The sequence below is a fragment of the Nansenia antarctica genome, assembly GCF_963989245.1.
Source record: "Nansenia antarctica genome assembly, chromosome: 4".
NCBI classification, from domain to species: Eukaryota; Metazoa; Chordata; class Actinopteri; order Argentiniformes; family Microstomatidae; genus Nansenia; species Nansenia antarctica.
Window position 1 is genome coordinate 63,275,340 of NC_137689.1, and position 10,277 is coordinate 63,285,616.

General features: G+C 44.4%; 1 protein-coding gene across 1 annotated transcript in view; it reads right to left on the reverse strand.

Moving 5' to 3' along the window:
* Positions 1-6,072: 6,072 nt before the first annotated feature.
* auh (AU RNA binding protein/enoyl-CoA hydratase) overlaps positions 6,073-10,277 on the reverse strand; it is a 26,253-nt gene continuing 22,048 nt past the window's right edge. The window contains exons 7-10 of the mRNA XM_080530241.1: positions 9,232-9,419; positions 8,820-8,870; positions 7,698-7,745; positions 6,073-7,333 (exon numbers count right to left, since the gene is read on the reverse strand). Of these exons, the coding sequence (XP_080386367.1) occupies positions 7,256-7,333; positions 7,698-7,745; positions 8,820-8,870; positions 9,232-9,419 (365 nt within the window). The 3' untranslated portion in view covers positions 6,073-7,255. The remainder of the gene's footprint in view (positions 7,334-7,697; positions 7,746-8,819; positions 8,871-9,231; positions 9,420-10,277) is intronic.

Genomic DNA, 10,277 nt, shown 5'->3' on the forward strand with positions numbered 1-10,277 from the left:
CAGGATGGAGCCTTAACCATACAAATGCACTGTACAAGGCCAAGTTGCAGCGGGTGCTACGTTCAGCAGAGAGGGTGATCGGCTGTCCCTTGCCCTCCCTCAACTCCCTGCATGACACCAGGGCTCTGAGGAGGGCAAGGAAGATCATGGCAGACCCCTTCCACCCCGGCCACGGCCTCCTCACCCTGCTTCCCTCTGGAAGAAGGTTGCGGCTGCCTAAGGCACTGAAGGCCCGCCACAGGCTCAGCTTCTACCCCTCAGCCGCCAGGCTGATAAATGACTCTGGCTTCCCCCTCCCCCCCGCCCCCAAGTCTGCCCAGGACTGAACTGGACTCACTGTAAAAACTCTGCACTGCACTTTATACCGCACTATCCAATGCACTGTTGTCTGTCCTGTGTTGCTGTGTTGTTGTTGTTGTGTTGTCCTGTTTTTTTGACATGTGAAAAAAAGTATAAACGCACTTGCTGTGGTGACGAAGCAAATTCCTATATGTGTAATGCATAGTGGCAATAAACTGAATCTGAATCTGAATCTGAATCTGAATCTACAACAGGGGAGGCTGGTGGAGGTAGAAATCGGAGGACAGGCTTATTGTAATGCAGGAAATGGAATGAGAAATGAAACACACGTGTTCTGATTCATTTTACATTTACATTTTAGTCATTAAGCAGACGCTTTTATCCAAAGCGACTTACAATCGTCAAAAGTACATTTGTCTAAGTGAATCAACTATCAATCATCGTAAGTAAAACCTTCCATAAGAACATGTGCCATCGGCAGTCACAGTGCTAGAGAAAGATTTTTTTTTACTTTTATTCATTTAAGTTCAGGTAATTTAAGTTGTGGTAATGTAGAGTGTTAGGGGGTGGAGAAGTCTGAGGAGGAGACCTCTCCACCCCCCAATACCATTCCTCATTCCGTTCCATGCATTACAGCAAACCCGTCCTCCAATTTCTACTTCTACCAGCCTCCCCTGCTGTGTATAGCCATTCTCTATCTATGTACACTGTAGCCCGAGCGGACATCACAACTACACACGTTCGGGGCTCCGAGGCTCCCTAATTGTCGCTGTCGAGGGGATTGATTCAACACCATCACATCTGTCTGACCTGTTGGATAAACGTGGATCCACGGTTGTATCTGCGTTACTTACCGCTCGACCGCTGACTCACTGTGATTCAGGCACACGCTGTACAGGACGGATCGTAAACAGAGGAAGTGCTGGGTCCTGTGTTCTGTTCTCTGTGTTACAGTGAGGTATTGTGTACTGACTCTGTGGTGCAGTAACTGTATGTTATAGTAAGTCTTATAGCGAGGTCTGACTCACGGTGACAAAAAGTTGCAGTCCCTCAGAGACGACAACCAGAAGCCTTCATTACAAAACACACCACTCTGTTGAAATGACTCATGAAACAGTGTTGAATTCTGTCTAACAATAGAAGTGAGTGGGACGAGCCCTGGGGTGGTCCAGTGGTCTAGCACCGCGGTCTACAGTGCACACATATGCCCATGTTGGCATGGGTTTGAATCTGGCCCATGCCCTGCTGAAATGCCCTCTCTCCCTTCTTCTCTTTACTTTCCTGTCTGTCTTCACTATATCTGTCCAATAAAATGAAAAATATGAGTGGGACTGCCCCACTCAGAAAGAAATAACTTAAAAAAATAAAGAAGTTAGTGGGACAGTTACTACATGTTTTACCACAAACTAGTGCATATTGGTTGTGATTGATATATATTGGCTGTGATCCCAGGGCATTCAAGCCCAGAGTGGCTATTCCACGTGTCCACGGCCTCTTCTGTCAGGCGTGCTGAAAAAACACTGAACTTGACGCAGACACACAACCCCACGGTTTTGTTACAGGTGGACAAAGAATTCAATACAGCGTAACCCACTTACGGTACCCATTTAACAAGGCAAAGATAAATGTGGGCAAAGGACACAATAGGAGTCAAACGCAGTTCAAGGTTTCATTTCAGTGCACGTGTGTCTGTTTGTGTGTGTGTGTGTGTGTGTGTTCATTCGTGTTCTTTTCACCTACATTCAGCATGAGATATTTGACCCTGGGCAGATAGCAGCTCAGGAAATGGCAACAAAAGAATTGATTGCCACACAGACGCAGAGTAAGCACTTCTGGGGGTTTAGGGCTGTCAGCCCACTGCTACACAGAGAGAACTGACTGGGCCAGTATTATACTACAGCCTGGCTGGAGGTGGGGACCTGGTTTGTGTGAAAGGGAAATATACTGTAGGTCTTATAGGTGGTTATTACTGTCATACTACATGAATCAAACAAACACGCACACAGAGAGAGAAGGAGAGAGAGACACGTACGCAGACACACACACACACACACACACGTACGCAGACACACACACACACACACACGTACACCCTTAGCCTCAAGGGACCTTCTTACTGTAAGTCTAATAAAAGCAGACAGTTTAAGCAGCTATGAAACATGTCTCAACATGAAGACTACACACAAACAAGACATCGGTGAATGTAAAGGTATGTGTATACGCTATGCAGAGTTGAATAAGAGACGCAACTGTTGGATAATACCTCCATTGCTCGTATTGTTCCAGCGTGATTCAGAGAGCTTCTAATCATGCTTTGACCTGTTAGAAAGCTGCCACAGTACTGCCTTTGTTACTGCATCATCTCGTTAATGACTCCTTCTCGGCAATGGGAATAGTGTTTGCTTAATGTCGACACACACACACACACACACACAACACACACACACTTTCCCATCCCTTTGGCAGTACAATTACTCCTTTATGATCCTAAGTCAAACAGACAGGAGTGATTTACTCTATGTAGACAAGCTATATGGAGCTAGGGGGCCTCATACAAACATTAAACAACAGATACTGTAGACCAGTCACCCGAGGGTCCAACCTGTCACTGCTCAGAACACCTTCATATCTGCACCTCTACATCCCAGTCCTCTGATAAGCACATACTGTATGTTTATGGCTTGTGCATTAATGGCTTTTCTGACTTATGAGAGCTGAACATGTATCAGAGGATAAACAATGTCATAAGCAGCTTTCTCCTTCTTTCCTGTTTGGCTGTGTTCATGAGATAAGTATTACTTCATTCGAGTTAATCATTCCCAGAATGCCCCTGGTAAATAAGACCGGCAGTCTGTCTCCCATGAGCCCTCGGGCCTGAGTTCCGACTCACTAGTTCTGAGTTCCAAATGGGCCTCAAGACCCTGCATCCTTCCTCCCAGGCCTGTCAAGGGTTGGAATTAATATGGTGAAAATTCCCTTTAGCCCATTAGAGGGCAAGGAATTATATTTGCTTTTACAGATCTCCACAAATCTCTAAGCCTATGAGGTAAGATCCAGTATTAGCAATAGTACACAACACTTCACTCACATACTCACTTTTCACATTCTTTAGCCTTGGAGGGAAACGATATGGCCTCAAGCACATAAAAGTACTTAACCTTTCTCTCTAACATGTTTAAGACGGGCTGTTCCACTGTATGAATGATCTCATCCTTTTAACCAAACATGAGACAAATCTCTGGAATGTTCCACTAACATTTAACCACTTAACCACTTCCTTTCAAAATGTACTCGGGGTAAAATGTGGGCTTTTGAAGCAGGATGAATACTATACTACTATACCAGTGTTTCTCAACCTTTTTTCACTCATGGCACCCTTTAAAAGTATGCAAAATCTCGAGTCACCCCAGTCTAAAATGTATTTAAAAACATACTCTGCATCCCTCTGTCTGACAGCCAACGCACGCATGTACACTCATACACATGTCCCTCTCAGAGTGGATTCCCACAACAGTCATAGTACCGAGGTACATGTCTACTTTAACCCATAAGAACCCGGGGTAAATTTTAGGGTTAGGCCTAGGGTTAGGGTCAGGGCTAGGATTAGGATTAGGGCTAGGGTTAGGGTCAGTGTTAGTGTTAGGTTATTTTTTTAAGGCTAAATGCCCGGAGTGACGTATGGGTTACAGTGGTTTTTATCTGATCAGATTTGTTTTATATCAGTTTGTTCAAGAAATGTGTTCACAACAGGTTAAATATAATAAAGGTCAGGACATGTTATACAAGCATTAGAATTCTTAAATGGGTGAATCTTACCTTTAGCAATGAAAAATAAGCTTTTTAAATGTAGCTAATTCTGTCAGATCTGTGACAACCTGGCACAGGCATCTTGGAAATGGGAAGACAAAATCACATGACCTGTAAATGCAATATTCTTCTGTTGGTATTCACTCTCGTTTTGAGTTGCTTGGTGGATTGGATGATTGCACTCTCCCAGTGATAAGGAAAAAAACAACACATATTGGCCATTTTTACACTTTATTCATTTTACACTGTCAGGGACCTCAGTAGCGTGTGGAAGATCCATACGCAGTCACAACAGCTTGGCACCTCCTCCTCATGCTGGTCATTCCTCAACCAGGATTTGCCGCAAGTCAGCCAACATGGTTGCGTTGGTCACTCTGGCACGTACAGCACGCCATTCCATCCTCTCCACTCCCAAATTCTGGAGGTACTCTGTGATGATCTTGGCTCTGTGGGGGCGAGCGTTGTCATCCTGGAGGATGGAGTTAGGTCCCAGATTCTGGAGATATGGGATCGCCACTGGCCCCAGAATATAATTCCTGTCAATTAGGTGCCAATCAGGTGCTAGTCACATACCTGTGACTGACATACACCTGCCAGCATTTGAAGCTCAAAACGAGAGTCAATACCAACAGAAGAATATTGCAGGGGATTTTGGCAATTTTCTTTGGGCCGCTACCCACACGTTTAGCTGTGTTACTCATTACACGAATGCATAATCCTTACAAGTTGACCTTATTGTAAAGGTGACTAATCAGGCTTTCCAACAATATAAAATACAATACCAATTGGCATTATTAAAGGGGAGGAAGAATCGACTGAAATAACATTTCCAAACTTTTTTTGAGGAGTTTATATTCCATAAAACAGAGAAGGGGTGAATTTCCTGAAAGCTTTGTTAAGGGTATTCATAAAATAAAAATAAAGTAGAGGGAGGGTGGCTGGACTATTAAAAACTATGGATGTATAGTAAAGATGATCGTGGAGTGACAGAGCGTTAAGGGGAAGACAGCCTAGAAACAGGATCGTAGGCCACGATTTGATTCCACACCTCATCCTAATATAGTCTGTGCCGTGCGTCGACATGCTGTGCTCTATGGAGGCTGTCCTGATACGATCTGTCACACGGCGCAGCAAGACAACAACCACAATGGCTGGAACGACCCGGCGCGAGCGTCTGAAATTAGAGACAGAGCGTCCATTAACAAGCTTGACAGCCTAGACGCACACTGAGCCTTCTGACAGAGGCGGCTGATTAGGACACTCAAAGTGATTAGAGTGGGAGGGATGTTTTAACCTTGACGCTCACACGGGCAATTGAGATGCGGTGTGAGAAGGATTCTTGTTTGTTCACCTGGAGTGTTGACTGCCAGTTATCATTGACGTCATCATAACATTTACTGTGAGTATATTTACTCAGTAGCTTAATTTCCCCAAAGCCTGAGTGTTGTGCCACTCTGCTGACTTCCTTGGTAAACTGTCACTTCTTCATGGTGACTAAGGACAATTAGGGACACACCTACTGTATTGCACCAAGTTGGCAATAACAATGTTTACTTCACCTCAGCTGAACTATTAACTAGAACTTGTATGCAAAAGTTGTGACATTTCCCAAGTAGCAATCAAATCACTATCTTATTCAACTTGCCTATTTATGATACAGTACATGATACAGTGGATGAAATTCAAGCTGTACACATTATTTGGTTAGTACTTGTTGAATGAATGCTTTGTTTATTTCAGAAGATAACTGTCAAGGACTGCTGAGGACAAGGTGTCAGGAAACAGGGCCGTCTTCTTCAGGCTTCAACACACTTACTGGCAGAAGGCCTCCACATGGGTTTTGCCCCCAGAGCCCCAACACAGATTTTCTATGCAAATGCTGTAATGTTGTGTAACTGCCATCAAAACGCCAGCAGTGGAGAACACGAGGGCACTGAGAGATAGAAACAAGAAGCAGGTCCGAGGTGGTGTAGAGTTTAGGACATTACTTTATTGTGACGACTCTACAAAGATCTCCTCCTGTGATCTAGAACAACTCCTTCCTCTAACGTTACAAAAAAACACAGTGAACTTGGAAGTGCATCGCTTTCATCATGTGACTCTCTGTTGTTAGTTAGTGACAGCCTGATGAAAATGAAATGTCATTGTGAAATGGATGAGACACACTGGCGTCTCCCAGGCGCTCGTCAACACAGAGGAGGAACAACCGTTCTCTTTGTAAATACTTGGAATATTACAGTAATGGTTCTAATTGAATCACAGTAGTACATTTGTTCATTATTTCTCATTTTGGATAAATGCATTTAGTATGTGTGTAAGGGCTATGTTAGTTTGCATGAGCTACATGCATTGACCTCAATCACTGAGGAATAAACAAACAGAGGCTCGATGAGGACGTTTACAGCAGACAGGTCACATGCTGCACACACAGAAAGGCAACTCAGGATTAACATCAGACACTAAGAAACAAAAAAACAAACAACATCATCATGCAGAACATCTGTTGAGGCTGATCAGTGGCTGCATCGCAATAGTCTAACGTTACATCCTACCAGTGGAGGATGAGGGAGGTAGAAATCAGAGGACGGGCTCGTTGTAATGCATAGAAAGGAATTGAAAATGCATTCCTCTTCCCATGCATTAGAATGAACCTGCCCTTCAGATGTCTACCTCCAGTAGCCTCCCCTGCTTCCTACTGTATACTCATTCCCTAGTTTCCTCTCCTTTATCATGACACATTGGAAAAAGGATAGCATATAAGTGAGAGGGAAACACGGTGGAATGCTTACTAAGGATTCGTTTTCACTGATTGGGTTTCCAACATCAGCTCAGATGAAGGAAAGGAGGAGAGGACTCTAGGAGGAGAGCCACTCAGTCTAGACTATTGAGATGCACACAGGGTGGTAAATAAACGGTTCTCTCCCTGACCTCCACCTCCGTCTGTCTGGGTGAGTATACAGTACTTCCACAGGACCTCTGACCCCTCCGTAGGACACCTCTGTCCAGTTCTACAGAGGGGAGCCGGCTGTGATGTCATTAACGGGATTTACAGTGGTTTGTTCGTTCGTCATTGCATCTGATTGGCCGGGGGGGGGGGTGTGTGTTACTCTCCCTTACGTCTCATTGGCCAGCCCTGGTTAGGGGGAAGTTACTCCCCCTTGAAGCGGGGGGCTCTCTTCTCCTTGAAGGCAGTGAGCCCCTCCAGTCTGTCCTTGGTTGGGATCACCTAGGTAACCACAAAGAGGTGTCAGTTAAAGAAGAAGTCTGATGTCCCACCTGCCCCTGATCACTGTTGACAATCTGAACCTCTTTAGGCGGTTGACAATAGAAAAAGACATGATATTTATGTTAATGCATACGACCCAGCCTTGAACCTTCAGTGTCACTGTATGCAGAAACCAGAGATAGAAGGAGGTGTTCATTTAAATGGATGTGTATAAATGAGAATAAATCACAGGCGCATCTATCTTTGCGTGTCATTTTATCAGAAGACAAAACCATATGTGTATTATGTGGGTGTTGTGGAGAGAACAGTGCAGCTCTGAGGTGGACAACTGGATGGTAACTGAAAAGCTAATGAGCAGACCAACCTGGGCATAGCAAGCTTCTTCAATCGCCAATCCTGTCTTTAAATCCACCTGAAAGTAACAAGAAAGGCATTAGAAAACACAACCCAGAATCTTTTCAACTGTCAGTCGATTAATTGAAGGTTTCAAGGTACCACTTGAGATCTAAGTACAAACCTGTGCATTGGTATTATTTTTGGCCTATCATCCTGCTAAAAACACTCAGCAACACGAAGCAGAAACCTACTTTTACAGATTACAGATAACAGAGGCAGAAATATCTCCTGCCTCTCACACTCCAACAAGAGAATAGAACCTCAATCTGAGGTGTGTCCTTGACGTGTTCCAGAGAATAGCACACTTAACAAACAGGTTCTAGAACAGAATGTTTTCATCGCTAATAATAAATCATACTCATAGTATATAATAATAATGTATTTATTTTGTATAGAGCTTTTCTCAGTACTCACATAAACTACAGTCCACTACTATATCTAGAATATTGGACAGCCTTCAGTTTTTATATATTTCACTGTTTTTAAACAATTATTATTTATATACACTCACCGAACACTTTATTAGGAACACTATACTAATACTGGGTAGGGCATCCCTTTGCTCTTAAAACAACCTCAATTCTTTGTGGCATTGATTCCACAAGATGTTGGAAACTTTCCAATTCTTTTCTGGTCCATCATGACATGATTGCATCACGCAATTCCTGCAGGTGCACTTTCAAGCTGTGAATCTCCCGTTGTCACCACTGAAGAACACTGAAGTCATTGTCACGTGAATGAAACCAGTTTGAGATTACTTTTGCTTTGTGACATGGTGCAATATTATGCTGGAAGTAGCCATTAGAAGATGGGTACATTGTACCCAGGGTTGCACATGATCAGCAACAACACTCAAATAGATTGCGGCATTCAAGTGATGATTGTGGTATTAACGGGCCCAAACTGTGCCAAGAAAACATTCCCCACACCTTTACACTACCTCCATGAATGAGAAGGTGTACAGGTGATCCTAATAAAGTGTTTCGTAAGTGTATATATCTCTCTTCATTCAGTCAATGAAGAGAACCAAGACTCTTTTACAACAACAACAAAAACAGATGGACAGTTCTTTGTTCTGTGTGAATTTTACCTCCATGCCCTGGTTGATGGCCAGCTTCGCCATCCTGATAGCAATGGGACCCTAAGACAGACAACAACAACAACAACAAAGTGACTTGTTTGTTTGGGGCTAAGTGCACATGAAGTAAACAACATCCACTCACCCGTCCATCCACCTACCCACCCATCCATTCATCCACCTACCCACCCATCCATTCATCCACCTACCCACCCGTCCATTCATCCACCTACCCACCCATCCATTCATCCACCTACCCACCCGTCCATTCATCCACCTACCCACCCGTCCATTCATCCATCCACCCAACACACCCACCCATCCACCCATCCATTCATCCACCCACCCACCCACCCACCTACCCAAACATCCATCCACCCACCCACCCAAACATCCATTCACCCATCCATCCATCCTCCCTCACATTGGGGTTGAACTCTCGTGCCAGGTCGAGGGCCCGTAGGTAGGCTGCGTCCCCGCTGTTGTTCTGCTCCACGGCGTGGCTCACCAGCCCTATCTTCTTGGCCTCCGCCCCATCCACCGCCCTCGCTGCAAACATCAGCTCCTTGGCCAGGGCCACGCCTATTGCCCTGGGGAGACGCTGGGTACCACCTGGGGGGGGGGGGGGGAGAGAGAGAGAGAGAGAGAGCGAGCGAGAAAGAGAAAAGGGAGAGAAATAAGCAGAGACCTTAGTGAGGACCAGGGTGAGGTCTATTTACAGTTAGGCTATTCCTTCATTATTTCTTTATCAGTTAAGCAGGTAAAAGGTCTAAGTGGCATTTGAGTTGTTGCTGTGAACGCAGAACATGCAAGTCAAAGTATCTCTCAATGCAAGTGAAGGAGGCCATCTTTAGGCTGTAAAAACAAAACAAAATCCATCAGAGTGATAGCGGGAGCATTAAGAGTGGCCAAATCAACAGCTTGGTACATTCTGAGAAAAAAAAGAACGGCAACACAAAAGACATCTTAAAAAGCCAGCCCAGTTTTGTTACAGCATTCTTTGGACAGATGAAACCAAGATCAACCTTTACCCGAATTATGGGGGAAAAAAAGGATGGAGAAGACTGGGAACGGTTCATGATCCGAAGCATACCACATCATCTGTAAAACACGGTGGAGGCAGTGGGATGGCATGTGCATGCATGGCTTCCAATTGCACTAGGTCACTAGTGTTTATTGATGATGTGACAGAAGACAGAAGCAGCCGGATGGATTCTGAAGTGTTTAGGAATATACTGTCTGCTCAGATTCAGCCAAATTCAGCATAGTTTCACAGTACAAATGGACAATGACCCAAAACATACTGCAAAAGCAACCCATACATTTATATACCATAAGGCAAAGAAGTTGAATATTCTGTAATGGCCGAGTCAATCACCTATTCTCAACCCGATCAAGCATGCATTTCACTTGCTAAAGACAAAACTAAAGGCAGAAAGACCCACTAACAAACAACAACTGAAGACAGCT